Source organism: Purpureocillium takamizusanense, chromosome 3 (genome assembly GCF_022605165.1).
Source record: "Purpureocillium takamizusanense chromosome 3, complete sequence".
Lineage (NCBI taxonomy): Eukaryota > Fungi > Ascomycota > Sordariomycetes > Hypocreales > Ophiocordycipitaceae > Purpureocillium > Purpureocillium takamizusanense.
In genome coordinates, this window is record NC_063070.1 from 675095 (window position 1) to 698289 (window position 23195).

At 58.2% G+C, this 23195-nt stretch overlaps 8 protein-coding genes across 8 annotated transcripts; 5 read left to right on the top strand and 3 right to left on the bottom strand.

Annotated features, from left to right (window-relative positions):
• Positions 1-282: 282 nt before the first annotated feature.
• On the top strand, positions 283-4628 carry JDV02_003728 (uncharacterized protein). The gene is made up of 3 exons (XM_047984892.1): positions 283-917; positions 974-3200; positions 3250-4628. Exons 1-3 carry the CDS (start codon positions 444-446, stop codon positions 4338-4340), a joined length of 3792 nt encoding a protein of 1263 aa, XP_047840867.1. The 5' UTR covers positions 283-443; the 3' UTR covers positions 4341-4628.
• Positions 4580-8175, bottom strand: UTP22 (U3 snoRNP protein). Its single transcript, XM_047984893.1, has 2 exons — positions 7884-8175; positions 4580-7830 (listed from the first exon to the last, which is right to left on the bottom strand). Exons 1-2 carry the CDS (start codon positions 8127-8129, stop codon positions 4741-4743), a joined length of 3336 nt encoding a protein of 1111 aa, XP_047840868.1. The 5' UTR covers positions 8130-8175; the 3' UTR covers positions 4580-4740.
• A 1511-nt stretch (positions 8176-9686) lies between these two features.
• JDV02_003730 (3-oxoacid CoA-transferase) lies at positions 9687-11822 on the top strand. The gene is made up of 3 exons (XM_047984894.1): positions 9687-9948; positions 10016-11383; positions 11441-11822. The coding sequence occupies exons 1-3, from the start codon at positions 9889-9891 to the stop codon at positions 11570-11572; spliced, it is 1560 nt and encodes a 519-aa protein (XP_047840869.1). The 5' UTR covers positions 9687-9888; the 3' UTR covers positions 11573-11822.
• Positions 11823-12035: 213 nt separating this feature from the next.
• Positions 12036-14222, top strand: JDV02_003731 (uncharacterized protein). The gene is made up of 2 exons (XM_047984895.1): positions 12036-12537; positions 12597-14222. Exons 1-2 carry the CDS (start codon positions 12278-12280, stop codon positions 13759-13761), a joined length of 1425 nt encoding a protein of 474 aa, XP_047840870.1. The 5' UTR covers positions 12036-12277; the 3' UTR covers positions 13762-14222.
• A 1282-nt stretch (positions 14223-15504) lies between these two features.
• Positions 15505-17191, top strand: JDV02_003732 (uncharacterized protein). The gene is made up of 3 exons (XM_047984896.1): positions 15505-16046; positions 16120-16718; positions 16806-17191. Exons 1-3 carry the CDS (start codon positions 15980-15982, stop codon positions 16920-16922), a joined length of 783 nt encoding a protein of 260 aa, XP_047840871.1. The 5' UTR covers positions 15505-15979; the 3' UTR covers positions 16923-17191.
• A 248-nt stretch (positions 17192-17439) lies between these two features.
• JDV02_003733 (uncharacterized protein) lies at positions 17440-19675 on the top strand. Its single transcript, XM_047984897.1, has 3 exons — positions 17440-17614; positions 17694-17777; positions 17920-19675. The coding sequence occupies exons 1-3, from the start codon at positions 17594-17596 to the stop codon at positions 19480-19482; spliced, it is 1668 nt and encodes a 555-aa protein (XP_047840872.1). The 5' UTR covers positions 17440-17593; the 3' UTR covers positions 19483-19675.
• Positions 19676-20359: 684 nt separating this feature from the next.
• On the bottom strand, positions 20360-20725 carry JDV02_003734 (uncharacterized protein; the record flags this gene model as incomplete). Its single annotated transcript, XM_047984898.1, has 1 exon — positions 20360-20725. The coding sequence occupies one exon, from the start codon at positions 20723-20725 to the stop codon at positions 20360-20362; it is 366 nt and encodes a 121-aa protein (XP_047840873.1).
• Positions 20726-20776: 51 nt separating this feature from the next.
• Positions 20777-22110, bottom strand: VPS74 (Vacuolar protein sorting-associated protein 74; the record flags this gene model as incomplete). The annotated part of the gene is made up of 4 exons (XM_047984899.1): positions 20777-20866; positions 20921-21372; positions 21472-21718; positions 21841-22110. The coding sequence occupies 4 exons, from the start codon at positions 22108-22110 to the stop codon at positions 20777-20779; spliced, it is 1059 nt and encodes a 352-aa protein (XP_047840874.1).
• Between the last annotated feature and the right edge of the window lie 1085 nt (positions 22111-23195).

The window sequence follows — 23195 nt, forward strand, 5'->3', positions numbered from 1 at the left end:
GCTCCCAGCAGCGCAAGACCCTGTCGCCCAATCACAAGCAGTTCCAATCAGCCCGCCTCCTGCTTCGTACAGCACAAACAGCAAAAGGAGTGGCCCTAGAGCTCGCGGCTGCGGCCTAGACTAGGAGGCGGCCAGACGAGCAACCAGGCCCCGTCACGCGCTGTCCCGGTAGCAAATGGAACCTTAGTAGCAGAGGGAGCAGCAGCAAGCGCCAAAAAGTTTGGAGTCGCGTTTTCCATGCCAAACAACCTTGGGCCCTCCCAACCCACCACCACCACCACACGCTCGCCAAACGCGAGCTCTACTACCTCCAAACTTGATGTCCATCATCAACACGTCTACTACCACCACCACCACCACCACCACCACCTGACCGCACCGTGCTGGCGCACCGCACCCTAATGCCCGCTACACGCAGCGCTTCGCAATAGACACGGAATGCGATGACTTCAACGCCTCGCCTGCGGTCTGGCTTCCCAGCGACCCCGGCCACCGCTGCGCGCCGTCAAAACCTGCAGCAGCAGACTCCCTCGACCGTGGGCTCCGTTGCCTCGTCCAACGCCGGCTCAACCACCAAGTCGCCGACCCTGCCCCTAGCGCCCGAGAACCAGTCGACGCACAATGCCACCAGCCGGCCCGTCATCCCTCTCACCTTCCTCGACGCGCCCCAGCAGCGCCTCTACGCATTCGGCGTCTACGTGCTCTTGTGGGCTTGGAAGCTCTACGACTGGCTGCAGGTCGTCGAGGATGGCGACTCCTCGTGGTGGCTCTTCCTAAAATGGATCTTCATCGACTTCGCCTTTCTCTATGGCCTGCCCGAGCTCCGTATACCCTGGCTCGAGCTCTCCCAGGCCCTCGTCACCGGCGTCTTCATGTCGCACCTCGTCCTCAACTACATGCTCATGTTCAATATTCCCGTATGCCGTCTTCCCCTGCTCCATACCATCAGCGCCCCGTGCTTACCTTCAATCAGCTCCCCTGGCAGTCATGGCTCGTCGGGCTCGTCAAGATTCTCTACGACCGCGAACTCTCCATATCCGAACACAATGTCAAGGTCGCCAACATCCTCAATAACCACTCTCTCATCATGGGCAAGCAAATCATCAACATCCTCCCCGAAGGCTCCGCCGTCCTCAACCCCGAGCATATTCCCTACTGCTTGGGACCCAAGTCCAAGGGCGGCGTTGCCTTGCCCATCTACTTCAACTCTAGCGTCCCCGCCGAGATCGAACTAATCCGCATCGACCTCGAGACCAACAAGCAGGAGACAATCAAGGTGCCCAGTCGTGAGGTCAACAAGGTCGCCAAGTCGATCCGCGATCAGATGGGGGATCCCAACTCGGCCGGCTTCAACTGGCAATTCCAGGTCAAGAAGCCCGGCGTCTATCGACTCGCAAAGGTCCTCGACGATTACAAGCTCGAGGTTCAGAGAACAAACAAAGACACTTATGTTGTCCCCTGTCCCCAAGCCCGGATCAAGACCGCCGACTCGACGCAGCGGTGCATCCGCGACTTGTCCGACCTGTCCCTTGACGTGTTTGGCACGCCGCCGCTCAAGATTGTCTACCGCCGAACGATCAACGGCAAAAACGACGGATTTCATTTCCAGAGTCTGCAGCCGGACGGCTTCATCTCGCCCCTCCTCCAGGGCACATCAGATGCCATTATTAGCAACGAGGACGACTTCTCTTGGGTCCGTCCCTCCAAGGTCACTGTTGGGCTTAACGAGTCCATGACCACGGCAGGAGAGTGGGAGTACTCGGTGGAAGAAGTTCACGACGCTTTCGGCAACATTGTCAAATACGCGGAACCAGGGGCTGAAGCCGATCATGCAGTTTCTCGGGGGCTGACCCAGCGATTCGCGGTCATGGAGCGGCCCAAGGTTCGCCTCGCAAACTGCGACCTTAGAAACCCCATCAAGGTTGCAAAGGGCAAGCCTGCGAAGCTGCCTGTCAACTTTGGCGTCTCAGGGGCCGTTACGGACACGTCGTACAAGGTTACCTGGAAGTTTTCTCCAATCGATTCTCTCACCAACAATGGAGATCACGGCGAGCAAGTTTCCCTAGGAGAGCACTCGGCCAAGAGCTCTCGCGACAAACCCGTCGTGTCCGAACCCGGCCTGTATACCCTTGATTCCGTCACCAGCGGCTCATGCGAGGGCGAAGTGGCGGAGCCCTCTTCCTGCCTCCTCTTGAACCCACTTGAGCCTCATCTCTCCATCAAGACGGAAGATATCCCCGACAAGTGCGCTGGGAACTCGATCGGTCTCCGGGTCGACCTCGATCTGGTTGGCACGCCGCCGTTCGCAGTCAAATATGAGATCATCACAGATGGTCGGAACGAAAAGCAGGTTCATCGCGTCAACGGCCTCAGAAGCCAACTCGAACTGGTGCCAAAGACGGCGGGTCGCCACAAGTACGTGTTCAAGTCCATCGACGACGCCGTGTATACCGGGTTGCCACTCGACGGGCCCGACAAGGTTCTGGAACAGGTTGTCAAGCCTGCCGCCTCGGCGCTAATTGCGAGCCGGGACAAGGAAATCAGCGCTTGCCTGGACTCTCAGGTTGAGGTTGATGTTGAGCTTCACGGGGACCCGCCGTTCAATCTCGAATGGGAAATGGTTCACGACGGCAAGCGCAAGGCCGAGCGCGCCAACGACATTCACGACAGACGCTACAGGATCAAGACCTCCAGCCTGAACAAGGGTGGCGAGTACATACTTGCCCTAAGCAGTGTTCAAGACCAGCGGGGTTGTCGTACGTTCTTGCAAGATCAGCTCAAGCTTTCGGTCCGCAGGCAACGGCCGCGGGGTGGCTTCGGGCTTGTTGAGCAGAAGAACAGCATCATGGCAGTCGAGTCCGACACTCCGCTTCGGCTGCCGCTGCGACTTCAGGGTGAAGCTCCCTGGATCATTTCATACCGCAATCTCAACGAGAGCGGGCAGGTCCTCACGAAGACGGCCACGGGTGCCAACGACTACCTGATGGTCAAGTCCCGAGGCATTTACGAAATTGTCAATGTCAGGGACAAGCAATGTCCCGGCATTGTTGACGAGGCCGCCTCGAAGTTCAAGGTCGACTGGTTCCCTCGCCCCCAAATGTCCCTCGTTCAGACCGAGAGTACCTCCGGATCAAGAGATGTCTTTGTCAAGCAGGAGGTCTGTGAAGGTGACATAGATGGCTTCGAGGTGCAGCTTCAAGGTAAGCAGTTCAAGTCAGTTGCAAAGGAAAGATGCTGACCAATCGCAAGGTTCTCCCCCTTACCATGTCGAGTATGAAGTTATCCACAAGTCTGTCTCAGGATCCAGCGCAACGCTCCAGAAAAGGTTCGACGCTGCACTACCCAAGGCGGGCATCTCCATGGACACAAGCAAGGCAGGCTTATACAAGTACCGGTTCTTCGGCCTGGCGGACAACCTCTACAACAACGACAAGAGTTTCAACGAGCTCATCGTTGAGCAGCGGGTCAATGCCAAGCCATCTGCATCTTTCACCAAGCCCGGCCAGTCCTTCAAATACTGCGTGCAGGAGCAAGAGCAGGAAGATAAGATTCCCATCACGCTCACCGGTGTTGCGCCGTTTTACATCGAGGTCGAAATCAAGCACCAGGCCGGATCTCCGCCTGAGACGTATCGTGTCTCGTCCATCAACTCCAATTCGTACCGCATGCCGATCCCGCGAGAGCATCTCCGTCTCGGCACCCAGCAACTTCGCATTCGAAGGGTTCGGGACGCCCGAGGCTGCCAACAGAAGTACGAAATTGGCGCTCCATCGATCCAGATCCAGCTATACGACGCACCGTCAATTTATGCGCTCGAATCGAGGGAGGACTTTTGCGTCGGTGAACGTATTGCGTACACCCTCTCGGGGACACCGCCGTTTGACATCGCATACGAATTCAATGGTCGTTGGAACGCCAAGTCTCAAACGACCAACTTCCGACGCATCGCGGAGAAGGCGGGCGTCTTTACCATCACGAGCATCTCCGACAAGGCCAGCGAGTGTCGCGCTGCAGTCAACCTGCGCAAGACGATCCATCCGCTGCCCAGCGTCCAAATCAGCCGCGGAAAGGTGGCTCGCGTGGACATTCACGAAGGCAACGAGGTGAATATCTTGTTCGAGTTCTGGGGCACGCCACCCTTCGAATTTACCTACACGAGGAGTACCAACGCCAGAAAGGGCCAACGCAGCGTCGTTCTCGAGACGCGACACGACGTCTCGTACGAGCGCAGCAAGGTCGTCAAGGCCAGCCAGGAGGGCACGTACGAGGTGGTGGCGATCAAGGACAAGTTCTGTTCCTTCTCAACACAGCAGGTGGAGAAAAGAGATGCTCGACTGTAGAGCCGTCGACATTTAGGCATCTAGCGCTACGAGACGGAAAGGCAGGGCAGCCGGCGAGCTGCTGCGGGATGAGATGGGATGGGTGACTGACCCGAAAGAGGTCTTGTACATATGCATCTATACCATGGCACGGCACGGCGTTTTTTGAGTAGGGGTCAATCAGGGTGGTCTGCAGAACGATGTTGTAACGAGGATTTCTGCCCTTGCTTCCATGTTTCACGCAGTTTAGATGAAATGTTCTCGTGAATGGTATCGATTGATGCGAGCCGCCCGTGGGCTATATACAACCGCTCTATATGTCTGAACATTGCACCTGTGAGATGTTTTTGACCTTTTAGGAGAGGCCGGTGGTCATGAGGTATCAAAGTCCCACTTCGTTGCCCATGGAGCGGCTCCCGTCTTATCCCTCGACGACCTCGATCTTCTTGATCATGCTGCCGCCCGCCCGCGCAATCTCCAACAGCACTGCCTCCTGATTGACCTCGACCACGTCCGCGCCGTCCTCGCCATCTGCGCTCGCGACCCGAAAGTTGTACGGCAGGCCGGCCCTGAACTTTTGCCGCTGCTGGAGCCTGGGGTTCCAGATAGCAGCGAGGGCGTAGTCATCATCGTCGCCGCCGCCGCCGCGGAAGAAGACGAGCGTGTCAGCGTACACGCGCTGGAGCTCCTCGGCGAGCACGTCGATGGGGTGGGCGCGCACGGGCAGGGGCATCTTGCCAGTTCGCTCGTCGAGGTTCTTGAAGTGCGAGTTCTTCTTGGCGCCAGAGTCGGAGGCAGCGTCGCCGACGATGGCCCTGACGGCCTTGGGGGAGAGACGCAGGAGAACGTCGTAGTCGCGTAGGGACGTCTCGAACAGGGCCGCCGGGTCGAAGCCGAGGGGCCGCTCGCGAACGAGCTTGCACGCGGCCTTGGCGAGGCGAGTCATGCGCGAGGCGATGAGCTTGGACGGGCCGTCGCGGGTGTAGGCCAGGCCGGACTGGTCGCTTGACGTCGCCACGCACAAGACCAGCTTGTTCATATGCGGGTCGCGCTTCCTCCACGACTCGAGCTCTCTGCGGATGGACAGGCGATCGTCGTTGGTGAGCGTCTCGGCGGAGTCGACAATCAGCGGCTCGTCGCGCCAGTCCCAGCGGGACAAGAAGAACAGGGTGCGCAGGAAGCCGGTGCTCGGCGAGGAGGGCACAACCCAGGGGTACGGTTGCAGGAAGACGTGAAGCACGATGAGCTCCATGAGCTCCTCGCTAATGTGGCCGGTGAATTTGTGAGAGCCAAACCAGTGCTTGACCAGCCGGATCGTCTGGGAGAGCGGGTGCAGCCTCGTGCAAAATGTGGCAACCGTCTGTGTGTGCAGCGGCAGGGTGTCGTATAGCCAGTGAGACTTTTGCAAAGCTTCAACGGCGTCTTCGCGGGCGCGAACATCGAGCGTCTTATTGTCGACCTGCCTCTCCAGGAGCGTCTCCTCCAGATCGCAGTGTATCCGCAGTCGAAAGGTCGCTCCGGAGTCGTAGATGGCATCCAGATAGGCCAAGCCTTCAATGCCAACCTCTCTGTTCTCGCGGCCAAGGTACGTCGTGATGTTTTCGTGTGCTGTGGTGAGACGTCTGTCAATGTCGAGAAGAAACTCAATCTTGGCTTCCTGAATAGCGGTGAGGTTCTCTGGCCACTTGCTGGAAGCCTCAAAGTAAAGATTGACATCCATGGGCTCAATGAAACCCTTGTGGAACCCCATCATGGGGGGGGCCACAGACGAATACCTCGCGATCGGCGAGATCGGCGACAACTGTCTGATCTGAAGCGGGAGCTCCTCAAGATTGCGGATGTCGCGCTCAAATGTGGTAAATGCCCGTCTCGAAGCATCAAACGCCTCTTTGTCGAGATGGGACAGACCAATGACGGATGAGAGGCCACTATCACAGGCCACGAGCTCATCTTTCATGATCTTGAGATGCCGTTTGAGAGCATACCGAGCAATCTCTTCGCAAATTTGGCCCGGCAGCTTGCTGCTCCATTCCACGCATTCCAAGATACTACCGTCCTTGAAACGTCTCAGCTCGGCCTTCTCTCCCCAGAACTGGCGGAATACTGCCGCCTCCTGTTGCTCCTCGGCCGAAGGGCCATATTCCATCTGGCGAGACATGTTCGCGGGCTGGAATATGACGCCAACGAGGACCTCGGAGCTCTCGGTAGGGGCACCGCGGCTTAAAGACCAAGACGCGACGGGAGGCTGAAGGATATGTACCAGCTGCACGCGGTCTCCATATGCTCGTTTCAAGACCTTGTGGGCTTCCAAGCTGAACTTCCATGACGCCCTGCTCCGATCAGCGGAACCAGTAAACTTTTCGGCCACGTCGAGGCTGGCGATTCTAAAACAGGTATCGAAGACCTCTGGCGCCACATCCGCCTTCATGATGAAGGTGGGATCGAACTTGTCCACAGCGTCATCAGCAAGCAAATCTGCAGTTGACTTGGCGTAGAGCTGCAGGAGGCCAGCCGACCAGGGCGTCATCTTGAACAGTATGTTCAACTCCCTGACCGGGTCAAAAATGACTGGTCCGACGTCTCGAATAGCTTTTGTGTCAATCTTGGATGCGCCAAACGCAAAGGGCTTCTTCGTAAAGTCGGTAGTAGAGAGGAACTGGATCGCCGCCTTGAAAAGCTCGGTGCTGCTCAGAGAATTTGAGAGTGCGGCTTGCCCCTTCTTCCCACCCATCTGTAGCAACAGTGCGATCATGGTGGACCACTCAAAGTTTCCGAAGCCGCCCTTGGAGATTTCTCCGCCGAAGCCCCGTTGCTGCAACCAGATCCTACCCAAGACGCAAGCATCGGTGAAGGCCGGACATTTCGTCTTGCAGTCCTCGAGAACACGCAGGTACTGAATGAAGGTCCTCTCGGCATTGATCGTGGAGTTGTAGAACGGTGTACTAGTGCTGCTAGCTTTCTGCTCCTCTCCCCCTGCGGCTCGGTTGCAGGACGAAGCAGGCGTCAGCTTGTTCCATGGGAACATCCCATCGGGCGCACAGGGAATCAGCCTGACGCTGTATTCCATCGACGTCTTGTGGCCCTTCTTGGCGGACTTGTCGTCCTGAGCAGTCCCACCCCCCTTGGCGTCGGTGGGCAGGGGACGGAGGAGGAGCACGGGTAATAGCGGGTTCTCATTCAAATATTCGAAGGCCAGGCCCATTGAGTCGGCAGAATATTGCTGGCGCACGTGCGCAGCGATGTACGCAATATAGTAGGCTCGTCGGTAGAAGTATCGCATGTTCATAAAGTCCTTGTCCTGGAACAGCGATTTGGGCATCTGGACCACCATGTCGATCGAGGCTGAAGATTGCGACTTGACCATGGTCTTTGAAACGTAGCTTCCGACGACATTGCACTGCGAGGGCTTCGCGTACGCTACTTTGTAGGGAGAGTCTGTTGCCGGCTTGGGGGTTGGATAGGGAACGATGATGCGATGCTTCTTCTCGAAGGCGGCCGTGGCTTCGGTGATCTAAAACACATCAGCGAACAAGTTGAGGTCGGAAGTGCGTGCCAGCGACTGACTGGAAGGGCGTCGTGAGGTTCGATGGACTCCACAATCTCTTTGATCTTGAATAGATGGCCATTGGCGTCGCCGAAGGCCTTGCCGTAGTTCAACTTCACCTCGTTCAGGAGCTCGTCCGTCTGGAGGATGAAGGTGCTCGCGGTCGACACTTGCGCCGAGCTCCGAGCTTCGAAGTCGATTATGGCATCGTGTCGCAGACCAGAGCCGGCGTGCTCTATCTTGCGGCGTTTCGAGCTGGACTCCATGGCGCTGGCGATTTGGAGTTGCGCCGTCACGATACCAGACAGAGCGATGTGCGTGCTTCTCACACCAAGAGCTCGCGTGCGGTCGAGGCTCTGGAATTTTTTTGCCAGGCATTTGGACACAGCGGGGCGATAAGCCGATAAGCCGGTGTGCGGTGTGACTCGGTGGCGCGCTTGCTGAAAGCCCCGGTCACTTCAAGTGAGCTACCCTATACATTACTTCGTTGCCCGAGGCTCTGGTCGCCCTGGTACCAAATGACCTCTCTACAGTCAATTACCTATGGAGCAGATTACTGTACAAGTTTTCATTGAAGTGGAACTATATGTGCACCCTCATGATCGTTTCGTGGTGTGGAGGCCTGCTAAACGAGGACATCGACACACCTAATGATGGCCGGGTAAGGATTTTGCCGCGGGCTAATGGTGCGAGCAACGTGCGGCGACTAGCATCGGGAGAAAAGATATGGATGAGCGAGCTCGAAGCGCTGCACGAGGATGGCTTGGGTCGTGTGTCCAATAATTGTAATCTTTATTCCACAAGGCGGTATTTGCGACGAGCCGCGCGGGACTGCTTCTTAGGTCTTAGTTACGAGGATTACACGGAGCAGGTTTGACTGCAGAAGATGTGCAAAACAAAGGGGCTCCGATAATCGCACATCCGGAAGACAATTTACCCCCTCAATGAACGGGCATGGCCGTGCGCCTCGTCGTACGGTACCGTCAGTCATGCATAGTAGTCCAATTGACCGGGCTGATGTTGACCAGCCTCATCAACAACCTGGCGTGCTGCCGAGTGGTGCGTGGCGCGAAAGCGACGGAGGTCCGACTCCGACGCCTGCGCATCGAGAGCCGCGGGTGATCGGATCCGATGCGCGCCTTGAGAACGGAGCACAGCGGCGCCCCCTCCCCCCTCGCTCTTTGTACTGCGAAATATCTACCAAATTCGTGATAGTGTGCTGTAACCGTTGGGCATTGGGTACTATACGTACTTCGTACAGACCTTTTGAAGTGGTACAGACCTTACAAGTGGTACAGCAGCCTACCTTTGTACCCAAGCATCCAAGGTATCAACCAAGTCAATGGATCCAGTGTTGGTGGAGGGCCGGCCACCCGGTGGAGAGATGGAGGGGCAAGTGGTGCTCCGAACTTCGAAGCAGAAGCAGCAGCAGCCTGCAGGCCAGCGGAGGCGCCCGTTCCATCCTGGATGGATTTGCGGGGGAACGCACCCCCGCTGCTTTCAGGGCCTCCACTGTACAACGTAGCAACTAACAGCCTGGAGAGCGCCAATGCGGGTTGCCAGCGAGCGCCCCGGTGCAGGGCCTGGCGGGCAGCGGCACGCGCTCATAACGGGGAAGATCCAGGGCTGGGTGCCTGAAGCCAACGGGCGGAACTTGCCCGCCCCCAGCTTGGTATAGGCGTTGGTCCCCTTAGCCGACACACGCATCCGACAAGGGCGTAGCGGCGTTGCCAGGCCTGCCGCCCGTCGGCTTCGGCCTCCCGCGGTTTAAACTTCCGTCACTTATAAAGCCGCCCTGCCTGGGAGCTCGCGGCCCTGTACGCGGGGAGCCCTCTGCTTTGCCGTAAATTGTACCAACGTTTGCTTCAGCTTCCGCCTGCGTGCGCGTCCCTTGATTTCGATATTCCAGCCTCCTAGGTGGTCGTTGGAGCACACATCCAGCGACAAGCACTCTTGCAGTGGGTCGCTTGAACGTCTACGGCACGACCGCCACTGCCTCCCTCCACCACGATCCCGATTCCGACGATGCCCTCCACAGCCCTGCGAATGCGAACCCTGCGGGCCTTTGCCCGACATGGCACCAACGTGAGTATCCCACTCCTCGTCCCTGCGGTGGGGAACTCTGATACTGACGCGACCCGCGACCCGCCAGCCCTCGGCCGCCTTCTCCAGGTCCTTCTCAGCCTCTGTGCGACGGGCTGAGATCAACAAGGTCTACCCCTCTGCCGCCGAGGCCCTCAAGGACATGAAGCCCAACACGACCCTGCTGTGCGGCGGCTTCGGCCTCTGCGGTGTCCCCGATACTCTCATCGACGAGGTGCTCGAGAAACCCGACATCAAGGGCCTTACCGCCGTCTCCAACAACGCTGGCACCGACAACTCGGGTCTGGGCAAGCTGCTCAAGACAAAGCAGGTCAAGAAGATGATTGCCAGCTACATCGGCGAGAATAAGACCTTCGAGACCATGTACCTGACGGGCGAGGTGGAGCTCGAGCTGACGCCCCAGGGCACGCTCGCCGAGCGCTGCGCCGCTGGCGGCAAGGGCGTCCCGGCCTTCTACACGCCCGCGGCCTTTGGCACCGTCGTCCAAACCGGCGACCTGCCCCTCAAGAACAAGGCCGATGGCACGCCCGAAGTCTACTCGTACCCCAAGGACGTCAAGGTCTTTGACGGCAAGTCTTACCTGTTGGAACACAGCATCGCCGGCGACTACGCCTTCGTCAAGGCCTACAAGGCCGACAAGCTCGGCAACTGCCAGTTCCGCCTGGCTGCCAACAATTTCAACGGCGCCATGGGGCGCAATGCCAAGATGACCATCGTTGAGGCCGAGCACATCGTTGAGCCGGGCGAGATACCCCCCGAGGCCGTTCACCTGCCTGGCATCTACGTCAAGCGCGTCATCAAGAGCACCGCCGACAAGCAGATTGAGAAGTACACGTGGGCCAAGGACGAGACGGATGCCGACGCCAAGGCGGCGCTGGGTACCGGCGACACGGCTGCCAAGCGCGAGCGCATAGTCAAGCGTGCCGCCAAGGAGTTCAAGAACGGCATGTACGCGAATCTCGGCATCGGCATGCCTATGCTGGCGCCTGGCTTTGTCGGCGCCGATGTCGAGGTGCAGCTGCAGTCCGAGAACGGCATACTCGGCCTCGGCCCGTACCCCAAGAAGGGCGAGGAGGATGCCGACCTGATCAATGCTGGCAAGGAGACGGTAACGCTCAATCCCGGCGCCGCCATCTTTGGCAGTGAAGAGAGCTTCGGCATGATCCGCAGCGGCCGCATCAACCTCACCATTCTCGGTGCCATGCAAGTCAGCGGAACCGGCGACTTGGCCAACTGGATGCTGCCCGGCAAGGTCAAGGGCTTCGGTGGAGCCATGGACCTCGTGAGCAACCCGTCCAAGACCAAGGTAGTAGTGACAATGGAGCACACGGACAAGAAGGGCAACCCAAAGATCGTTAGGCAGTGCGCGTTCCCTCTGACGGGTCGAGCCTGCGTGTCGAGGATCATCACCGAGCTGGTAAGTCTGCCCGCGTTGCCGTGCTCAGACGGCCGACCACGACTAACCGATGAAAAGGGCGTTTTTGACGTCGACTTTGCCCACGGACTTACCCTTGTTGAGATTGCCGACGGTGTGACGGTCGACGAGATCAAGAGCAAGACGGAGGCGCCATTTGCCGTGGCCAAGGACCTGAAGCCGATGCTGTAGAATATCTGAATTTGGTAAGGGAGTTGGGCGTGACTGCGCGTTTCATGAAAGTGGCCAAAAAGAGAAAAGGCCAGACTGTTACCGGACTTTTTGGGCTGTCTGGCTTTCGAGTCCCGTTGATGTCCAATGTCGATACGTCACAGGCGTTTCTACCGGCATGCCAGCCCTGTTGCGAACGGCACGCGAGGTGTCGCCGAATGGCTGGAATTACCAATATATTTTCCACATCATGAAAGCAATGAATGATGGATTCACTATACGCAGAAAAAGCTGCCAAGTGGTGCCGTGACGGACCCGTGGGCGAGGTGTGATGCGGCGCTGGCTGCTTCTGCGTGGTGTTGATGAAGCAGCGCTGCTGACGTGAACTGCCTGCCCACTGCCGTGCCCTCATAATAAAAGTTGGGTTCGAAACGGAAGTAGCGCTGCGGACGGACCCGACCTTGGTTCCTGCCAATCCGCACAGCCCACCACGCCCGGAGCTGCGGCCTACAACCCTTGCAGCCGTCTTCCAAGCCGCCTACTGTATTTCTCATCAACATCGGATCCCTCGTGACATCCTCATGACTGCTGCTTCTGTGCTGTGCCGTGGAAGCGACCGAGAGTGCAATTAGCCAAGGGAAAGCAGGCAACTGTGGCCGGACTGGGTCGTTCCGCCACTTCCTTGATCGCCACCAAGCCCTGGTGCCGTCGCCGACTTGGGCAGCCATGTTTGACCAGTCGAACGGCCAAGTCTTCAAAGAATGGACCCTGCCGCGGCATGCAATATCGCCTAGCGTTGACGGCCTCGACTGGTCTCGGCGACGACCGTATCCTCTCTTCACACCACGAGGCTCCCGGGGGCCGCGGTCGCTCCTCGACACCGCCATCAACGTCATCGCCAATAACATCGGAGACATCACCGCAGAGCACCTTGAGGGCATACCTGACCGCCTGCAGTGGCACATTTGGCGCTTTCTTGAGGCGAGGTACGTTGCTCCTCATTCAGATATTCAAGACCTGCTGACAGTGCCCTAACACCTCTCAGGGGGGTTTGCCTGCACGCATGGAAGCTGTTTTGCAAACTCTTGTTGCGGGAAGACGATGAGAGGACCCTCGGTCTTTACAGATTCAGACAGCACATCTGCAGACCAGTAGAGGGCCTTGGCTGCTACACGCAGCCGCTGACATCTCTCACCACCGACTTCATCACTCACCTCGTTATTGCCGGCGGCTGCGAGTTCAGTACCAATGAGCTGCTCTGCCTCACCAGTATCAAAAACCTCGGCGTTCTAGAGCTTATCCAACCTGCCGATGAAGTCTGCGCTGTCTTCTCACAGGTGAACGACCGACTTATCCGTGGCTGGACCGAGATGGACGATCCATTCCCGTTGCTACGGATCCTTCGCATTTGGGGTGATCACGGCATCACACAAAAGTCACTTCGACTCGTGTCCAAGTTCCCTGCCCTCGCCATGTACGACATACTGGGGTCAAGGGAAGACTGGCCGAGTCCGGACGAGCAAGCACATATGCAAGGCTGGGATTTGGCCCAGCCAGCGTCTGGGATGGAAGACGCTCTGCTACGATACCTCATGCTGCTCGCGCCAATCGAGGACACACGCAACGTCAAACTGCGCGAACTAGCCCGCAGTGTCGACTCCGACCTTGTTTCTCTGTGTAGCGACTCGCTCTGCGTGGTCAAGTTCGTGCCCGATCGGCAAGCGCCCGCCCTTCTCGACTATCTCACCGACGCAGCCAAAGTTGGTACACCAGTCTGGGACCCGGACGCCGCTTCCAGGGACTCGAGATCCTGCCATGATGTGGCTTTTGAGCCCTGGGCCTTCTGGCTCTATTCACTCATCGGACAGCTAGGCCAAGATAGGGATCTGAAGGGGCGGGACGTTTGCCCAGATCTGCAGGCAGTCGTGGGCCCCTTTGTCCTACCGTCCAAGCCCATGGCTTGCCTGTTTCTCGGGCATAGTGGACGAGGAGGCATCGCTTCAAAGCCATCGTATGTTAGTCGGGGTCTCTTCTCTACGACACGGCAAACGTTTACGAGGCCAAGCGTGATATACGGACCGCGAGATGCCAAAATTCACGTCGCGCAATGCGACCAGACAGACAAAATGGAGCACGAGCGCTTAGAGCCAAATTTGCGACGGCAGAAGAGACAAAGACTGGACGACGTCTTGGAGTCACTCTCGACATAGACATTGCCTCGGACGTCGACTTCGAACTATTGCGGTCGAACGTCTCCTCATATCCGTTTCGGCTGTTCAAGCAGCTCTATTACAGCTTCAATTATTGTAGGCTCACTGCCTGTAGCTTTGTTGTATCAAAGCGAGGAGACACCGTCGTCTACCAGCCACAACGGATGCCAGAAAGCCAGCTCACAAGCCCGACTGCTGCCTTCCTGAATGCCACCCCTGGGAGCTCTTGTGGAGTCCGAACGGACGGGCATCTTCTGGAAAGATTATTCGGCTCATCGTGGCCGGGAACGGGGACGGGACGCATGCCATGACTCGATTTAAGTGGCTCTTGAACCGTCGATGCCCTTTTTTGGGATAGAATGGATCTGGTCAGGGACTTGGTTGTCTGGGGTTTCGGCACAGCGGCTACAGTGGACTGAAATTGTGATACCCAACAGATAGATTGAATTGGAGGCAGGGAGCATCCTTTTCATCACTAAACCCATCTTTCGAAGCTCTTTCAGTTCACCGGTAGCATCGTCAGTCAGCCACTCGATGGTCAGGACTTCGTAGATGCGTAGACCTTGCAACATCGGACGGCCATCTCGAAGCAGCGCAAACAGGGGCTTATGCCAAGTATCGGATGTCAGGCTTGTCCGGGAGCAAGGACGCACTTTGACGCGCATATGAAGAAGCTCATAGCACCGTGACGCAAGCTGCATCCGCAACCCGAGAAAGGAAGGTCGCATCTCTGACTCAAACAGCTCGGCACACAGCAGCGGGGGTTGCAGACAAAGTAAGCGAAGGGCCTGTAGCCAGAGCTGAAGACATTACGAGGGCAAGTTCCTTGCCAACGCCACCAACGAGACGGAGACGACGAGGTCCGTCGTAAGCTTCCGTGAATGGACCACCGTGGACATGGGAGTGCTATGGGTACTTGGTACTCTCGCCAGGCAAGAGGCCAGTACGACGGGACATCACGGACGGGAGCGGGTTGGGGGCATGTGCCGCCGGACAAAATTTTATCTAGGCCACGGGCACCGAGATGCGAGCAGCGCAGATGGTAAGATCGACGGCAAATTCCTTCTCTCCTCCAGTTTCCCCTCCGAGGCATCCATTGAAGCAAAGTGGAAAGCCAGAGTGAATTTGAAGGATTAATGTATTTTCTAGTAGGTTGAAGAAGGAAAAGAAGAGAAAAAGCCAAAGTAGGCTTGACGCGCCGCGAGATTAAAAGGCGACCTGGCGCTTGTGGGCGGAACAATGATGCGCCTTGGTCCGTGGCGAGGTGACCCTGACGCTCTCCACTGAAAGAAAACACCCACCCACCCCAGCCAGCCTCCCACAAGTTCCATGGCGGCGCTGGGTACGTACCTAGGGATTTGAGGCGCTGGGCGGTGGTTTGCATTTGCGAGGCTGCCACTGGTCCGAGGAGGCAACTGTGGGCGGCTGTTCCCGCTGTAGGTTTGCCTGGGTGGGAATTGCAACCCGAAAACAGGGCGGCGGCCTCTGGGCGCCTCCTCCGCCATTCACCTCGCGTCCTGTCACTCCCGCGCTTGCGAGAGGGCAGGAGAAGCACAAGGCAGGTAGCAAGGGCATCGTGCGCTATTGACATCAATGGAGGCCTAATAATGGAGCGGTGAATGAGGACCGCTTGGGCCGTTGGTGCTCAAGGCCTGGCCTTGCATCCGTTCCCCACCTGATGACCGCTCCGTGCGTAATAAGGTATGCATGGCCAAGAGACTGACCCTGAAATCCAACCCGGCTGCCGCCACAGGTCGTGTGAGGGAGCGCAGAAGCGACGTCAATCCCGTGCCTGACTCACCGTTGCCCCCCTCCCCTCTCTTTGTCGGTCTGACCCATGAATCACTGAGTAGTATTCGTATTGATCCATCAGTCTTCGACATTACCTTTTTTCGTGAGTGCCTCGCGGGCGATTTAGACCCCGCTGTCTGTTGCAAACCACCGACCGACCCGTTGGCCACCTTTGTCCGTGCAGTGGCCTGAGTAGCGACAACTTTGCCGATCTGCCTGTCCAGGCCGCTCGCTGGCCATTTGGCAGTACTACCCCGCTACCCCGCCTCGCCCACGGCCAGACATTTCCTTCTTTCCACGCCCAATCTCCAGACTCCCAAGACATCTTTGCCTTCCCACAGTTGGGTACTAGCAGGTGGCATTGCTCACTTGGGTCTTCTCTTGCACACTCTTGGATGCCCAGTCTGTTTACTTTCTGTCCTCAAACATGGCCGGTGGTCCCAGCACAACGGCTGCCCGCCGCGGTGGCAAGTTCAACAAGCCATCTCGTGGAGGTACGCGAGCCACAACCTCCCCTCCAGCGATATGACATTACAAGAGTGTGTTGGCTGACAGACGCACCTCAAGGTGGCAAGCACTACTCGCGTGGCCTCCAGCCCGTCGACGCTGATGGCAACCAGGTGAGCATGTGGAGTGCCGACTCCCAGAAGCGGGAAGAGGACGACGAGGACGACTCTGAGGAAGAGTCTTCCGAGGAGGAGGAGAGCGAGGACGATGTCGGCCCCTCCAACGCCGCGGCCGCCGCGGCCGCCGAAGCCAACCGCGAAGACCGAAAAGCCCAGAAGAAGGCGCGCAAGGAGGCCGCCCTTGCCAAGCAGCGCGCCCGCAACGTCGAGGTGGGCGACATGCCCTCGAGCGACGACGACGACGAGGAGAGCGACGACGATATGCCCGCGAACCCGAACCACTCCAAGGCGTCGCGTAACATGACCAAGGCCCCCAGCAGCGGCGACGGCGACGGCGACGGCGTCGACGACATCACCAAGGGCGTGCAGGACATGAAGGCTCCGGCGAGTCGGCGCGAGCGGGAGGCCCTCGCGGCCGCCGAGGCGAAGGAGAAGTACATGCGGCTGCACGCCGCGGGCAAGACGGACGAGGCCAAGGCCGACCTGGCCAGACTGAAGGTGATTCGCGAGCAGCGAGCAGCGGAGGCTGCCCGAAGACAGGTAAGATGAGCTCTCACCCCTCGCACTCACTTCCGCGCACTTGCACGCATAGACAAGGTGGCGTTACTGACGAAACTCGACGCGCAGGCGGAAAAGGAAGAGAAGGAGGAACAGGAAAAGACCCGCCGGGCTGAGATTGAGGCCAAGGAGGCTAAGAAGCGCGAGGCTGCGGCCGGGCCCAAGAAGTCTAGCAAGAAGAAATAAGGACGCCGCAGTAGAGGCGCGTAGTTGTTGCGGTCCTGCTTTTGGATATTCGAGCCGCGATTGCAGCTTGAGCCGCAACCATTGCATTTGCGACAACAGCAAGCAGGTGTATTGGCGGTTGTATAGCAACTGGCCCATCAAGATAAGTCATAGAGTTGCATGTAACTCGTACTTCGTACATGTCATCTACATTGTACATTTGCCCAGCATGCAAGGCGGCGCGAGTTGCTGCAGAGAAGTGCGCGTGCTGCTGAACAACCCAGGAGTGCCTAGGTAGGTACGCGAGATGGATCCATGCAGTGCTTTCAATGGACCTGAAGGTACCCTCGCAGGCGGCCGGAAGACGCTGACCGTTTATTTGCCAGGGCCGGGCTGGCAGTGGCTGGTCGATGCGGCACGCTGGAGCCGTCCAGAACGGGCAGCCGTGCACCCCCACATTTTGTCATCGCCAGCAGAAAGCCAGGGTGCTGCGAAAAAAAATCCCCCGAGGCCAGAGAAAAAAAAAACCGGCGCCAATCGTCCGTTCACCGACCGCCTTTCGCCATCACCAACGCTCCAACTCAGCTCCAGCTCGCTTCTCCCCCGCTCCGCCTCACGGCCTGCCCTACGACTCACTTCACGGACGAATCTCCCAGGAAAGCGGGCAGCGCGAAAGCTGTGACCCTTCAGACATGGCCGAGGCCTCGCTGCAGGTTCGTCGTGCACACAGTCGTACCCCGCTGCGAAACGGGCGCTTGCTTTCACGGCTAGAGTTCTGACCTCGTCCTCCAGGATCGCCTTCGCGATCACGCAAAGGCCTTTGATGGCCTCCTCAGCCTGATACCGGCCAAGATGTATTACGGAGAAGACAACAGCGTATGTCCTTACCCGCTTCCCTTGCTCTTCAGTCTCAGAGCATAGGCCTCCCAGCCACACGGACTTGCTTCAGGCTTTGTTGTTGGGCTATCGGGAAATTAAAAGCCCATGCGATCAATTTTCTAACTTGTGCGGGAAATAGGACCAATGGCAGCGGAAGAAGCAGACGAAGCAAGAGGCCGCCGCCGCCCGGAGAGGCAAGCTGGATCCCGACAGTGAGCTCAACCGCAACGCCAAGGAGGTCATGGATGAACGCGCCAAGAACAAGAGAAAGCTTCGCGAAATGGAGCAGGAGCAGCAAAACGACGAAAACGAAGACGCTAATGCCGACGAATCGTTTGACGTCCCTGGGGGGGTCGAGGCCGAGAAGCCGGGCGAAGGTCTGAAGAGGAAGGCCGAGGAGAGCAATAAGAAGCAAAAGCTCGACACCGAAGAGCATGAGGATGCTGCGGAATCTAGTGAACTGGCGATCAAGCTCTCCAAGAAAGAGCAGAAGAAGGCGGCCAAGAAGGAAAAGAAGGCCGAGAGAAAAGCCGAACAGAAAGCGAACCGCGCAGACGAGCCGCCTACGCCCGCAAAGAAAGAACCGGCTGCTTCAAAGGACACCAATGGCACACCCGCCAGCAGCAGAAAACAAAAGGGCAAGAAGACCAATATTGATGCGACGCCGTCAGAACCCCGACTTGATGCGTCTCAACAAGTCGACGAGACGGGTATCGACGAAACGCCAAAGCCAGATGCGCCAGCCCTGTCACTGGACATGACGATGGAGCAGAAGCCCAAGAATCACGAGGACGAAGAGTCGACACCGGAATCCGATCACCAGTCGCCAATGTTCGACATGGGCGAGCCCGAGGAGTCTCTCAACGGCCCGGCCAGCACCACGACCTCAATTTCCTCCACCGTTCCTCCTTCCGAAAAGCCGAAGCAGATCAAGATCCCAGCCGACACTACGGCGCTAAAAGCCCGGCTCGCTGCGAAGATTGCGGCCCTGCGAGCAGCCAGGAAAGCCGACGGCCCCGATGGAAAGCCCATACGCACTCGACAGGAGCTCATCGAATCGAGGCGGGCGAAGCAGGCGCAGCGCAAGGCGCATAAGAAGGAGCTGAGGCAGCAGGCAAAGCTGGAGGAGGATCGGAAGCGCGAGGAGGCCCTTGCATCCAACTCCCCCGGGGTCATGAGCCCTGCCGTCGAGCTGGACGAGAACGGCAGTTTCTCATTCGGACGAGTGGCGTTCGGTGACGGCTCGCAGATGTCGCACGACCTTAGCTACGTCCTGAACCAAGGAAAGAAGAAGGGCCCGTCAGACCCCAAGACGGCACTGCTCAAGGTGCAGAACCAGAAGAAGCGCATGCAGGAGCTCGACAGCGAGAAACGTGGTGAGATCGCAGAGAAGGAGGCCTGGCTGACGGCGCGTCGCCGCATCGAGGGCGAGAAGATACGCGACGACGAGGCCATGCTGAAGAAGGCGGTGAAGCGCAAGGAAACAGCCAAGAAGAAGAGCGAGAAGGCCTGGAAAGAGCGCGCGAGGGGTGTCGGCCAAGCCCAGAAGGAGCGGCAAAAGAAGCGCGAGGAGAACCTCCAGAAGCGCCGCGACGAGAAGCTCATGGGCAAGGCCGGCAAGAAGAAGGGAGGCGCCAAGAAGAAGAAGGTCGGCCGGCCGGGCTTCGAGGGCAGTCTCGGCGTCGCTGGGCGCAGGAAGTAAACTTGGGGGTAAATCAAGGGGTAGGCAAGGCAGCCTTGTGGTCATCGCCCGGGCTACCATGAATCGTCGTTCTTCTTCCTCTGCTGTTGGCACATTCACACAGAGGCATTATATCGCACATTTGCTGGGATGGAACATTGGCGCTGGCGTTGGAGGGTAGGGATGATGCATTGTTCGATTCTCATGTAAAAAGGGGGGTGGAAAGGGGGTTTGGCTCTGGCTCATCCAGGTTGCGGCGGCGTCTAGGCCGTTGACAACGAAAACGGGTGAAAGCTTAGCGGCAGCACGCTGTAGTACAAGATGAACGGAGTGAGCGTTTAGAGACCAATCGAGCAAGCAGGTACTGTTGCGACAAAGTCTGGCGATTCGTGATGGATAGACAGACATATATGCACCGAGTATCATTGTCCTTGTCGTTCGCAGGTGAGCAGTCTTGTCGCTGTCCGTCCACACAACGCGAGATGGCAATCCCCCCGCCGTCTCAACCGCCCGGCGACGAAAATCTCCCGAGACATCATCGTCTACTATGTCGGCTCGGTCGGGTAGCACAAGGAGGAAGAAGGCGGTGGCGGTGGCGGAGACGGAGACGGAGACGGGGAGAACAGCCCGGGGTTTCCCCTCGCGCGCGCGCGTAGGATAGCAGGAAAACATAAAAACGTTGCATCTAAAAGTATCGTCCTTCCTGGCCCCTAACACTCTCCGTGTGGCAATAGACACCTCCATCCATCCCCTTTGTCTTCCCCTGTCCACTCTCCTGCCACGAGCACAACCAGTTACTGGCCCAGTTCCCCCTTTTAGAGTGCGTGCGTGCGTGTGCGTGCGTGAGAGAGAGGACAACAAGCTAACCAGGCGAGGACATCATGCGCGCCAAAGTCAGTCAAATAAAAAGGTAGAGTGACCTCTTCGCTTTCCCCCTATCCCTCGCCTGATCCCTTCTCTGCATCCTTCGCTTCTTTCCCTCCATCGCTCGCCCGCCGCCTCCTACGCCGGTAAACTGCAAGCCTGCCGTATTTTCCAGATCTCCCTCCGAACCGCCGGCGTGTGTATAAAAGAAAGAATGGTCTGGTTCCCAGTGCGACAATGTTTGGTACGTTTGGTGGTGGAGTGCCACGTCACGGGGGAAAAGTGGTGGGACAATTGGGTCATCCATCGGTCGACTGGCAGTTGTGAAGTGTTGTGCCGGCTTGACGACTGCCGACGATGTGATTCTCTCTTTTTTTCTGCTGGGAGTCATTTCGTACATTGATAAGCCGTGTTGCGCGCCGACTGTCGCGGTGTTCTGGCGAAAGAATTCTTATAGCAGGGAGTCGAGGCGGGTAAAAACGCTCAGGCAGGCCGCCACAACTTCGAGTTGGAGCTCCTTGTCCTTGGCCTTGCTCACCTCCTGTGATAGTCGTTAGCGGCTCGTCCGTGCTAAAGTTGCGATGCCACGGCATACCTCTCCGATTACTTGGGGCAGGTTGGCGCCGATGCCGTTGCCGGTAGCCTTCTTGCCGAAGGGCCACTGGCTGTAGTCGGCCAGGAGCTCATCGGTTTGGGCAAAGGCACGCTCCCTGGCCTCGTGGCCGAGCGAAGACAGCGCGTTCTCTAGAACGTTGGCGGCGTAGGCAGCGCAGACCATGGAGACAGTGCGCAGGTAACGGAACTCTAGCGACTCGGGCAGGAACTGGCTGCTGTTGAGGACGACGGTTCGCTGGGTTAGGACGTTTCGCACGCGACGGCGAATCTCCTCCTTCGCACCTCCATCAGCAACGGGGTGGGTGGCCATGTCGAAGAGGAGGAAGTTGCGCTTCTCGGTGCGCAAGATGCCCTTGTCGACGAGACCCTTGGCGAGGCGCTCGCGGACCTGCTTCAGCTGGTATCCAATCTTCATCAGATTCCACGTCTCGCCTGTTCGGATTCCGCGTCAGCCTTTTCCTGGCCTCGGGGGCCGCTACCATCATTCACCGCAGTTGGAACGCTGGGTGGAGCGAGGAGAAGGGAACTGACCGCTCATCAGGTCGATCCAGGAACTAACGCTCATCTTTTCGCTCTGCTTCATCATCTTCAGGGCCTCGTCGAGCAGAACCTCGCCGGTTAAGGTATCGTCTATAACTTCGATGTTGCGATCCGCCGGGGGAAATCGCCGCCTGGAGGGATCCTTCTCCATGCTGATGCGGCCACGGAAGGCCAGCTCCAGCACAATGCACCCGCGGAGGGCGTACGAGATGTTGTCGTTCCAGAAAGAAAGGTATCCCTGTCACGTGTGTTGGATTAGCTTGTATGTCGCAGGCGTGGACACCCGAGAGAAGCCGCATCCAACGCAGCAACGGCGTTAGGCGGACAGATGCTGAGGTTGAGCGGCGTGCGCGTGCTTACCTGCTTGTCCTTAAGGCCGAGGAGCAGCACCTCCTCCATCATGGTCAGTTTGGGCTGTTTGCTCCTCTCGGCGCTCTCGCTAATGTCTCGCGGGTCGAAGGCAATCTTGTGACCGTTTTCACTGTTCTCGTAGCTCGTCTCGGGGGCGCTGTCCCGGACGTTGTTGGTAGAATTGGATCGGGAGGCGGCATGGCTGCCCTCGCCGTCGGCGTTGCCCAGGGCGCCTCCTCCACCGGCGCCGCGGCGCCGCGTCAGTCCCGACGAGGACATGTCGAGAATGAGGGCGATGCTCGGTTGGGCGGTGGAAGTGTGTGGTGTATTTGCCCGCGCCGGGTCGGATGGGGTTCGGTGGTGTCGCGCCGCGCGTGACAGCGTCGGGCAAAGATGGAGGGAGTCGAAGCGAACAAGGGGGGGAGGGGCGTGAGGCGAGCGCCGACGGCTCGAGGGGGCGACGGACGCGGGGCGGGAGGAGACGATGCTGCAGCGGCAGCGGCGGCGCGCAGGGCAGCGGGCGGGTCGAGATGGCGGCGGGCCGTTTCAGTGAGGAATTGCCGCTGTCGCTGTCGGGCGAGACGAGGATGATGATGCACAAAAGCCGGAGCCACGATCAACCAGAAGGCTGGTTGTTGGGTCCCGTCTGGGTGTCGTGGGAAATTCGCGGGAGATCCACTCGGCCCTGGCCAAGGAGAGATTGAGGGTCCCCCGTTGCGCCCCAGGCAGGGCTGACGGGAACTTAGTGCAGCGCAATTTGCAGGATTTCCCACCAGCTCTCCTGTGGCGGCATTACAGGACGGTATTTACAGTACTAACCTTACCTTAGTAGGTTGCCGTACCTAGGTATGACCTGTTGCAAAGCCAATACCTTGGTACTAAGGTAGCAGGCAAGGTAGTACTTACCTACTACATAGTAGCACTATGGGTTTTAGTTAGTAGTTACCCCGTATCAAAGCTTGCCCGTCTAATATACCCAACCGCGACTCCTCGCGGCGAAGACACACGTCCGGTGCCCATGCTGGTGCCGCCTCTTCCATTTTTAGGGAGCTTCGCTGGCGTCGCTGAACTCCATGCCAATGGACGCCCTGTGCAAGGCAAACACAAGGTTTGTACAGTGGGTGTCTAGTAACTTAGTGCCTTAGTAGGTAGACAGTTGGAGGTGTCCCGCTACTTCGTACCTTAACGTTACCTGTAAGGTAGGTAGGCGCGCCTGTGGGGCCTCGGACATTCATCAGGGGCGACTGAAAACTACCTAGGTAGTACTAGATACCTCTGGTAGTACTCTCTGGTACTGTGCCCTGTAGCCACCACGCAGGCAAGTCCCTACCAGACTGAAGCGTAACTGCCGGAACGAACGTGCA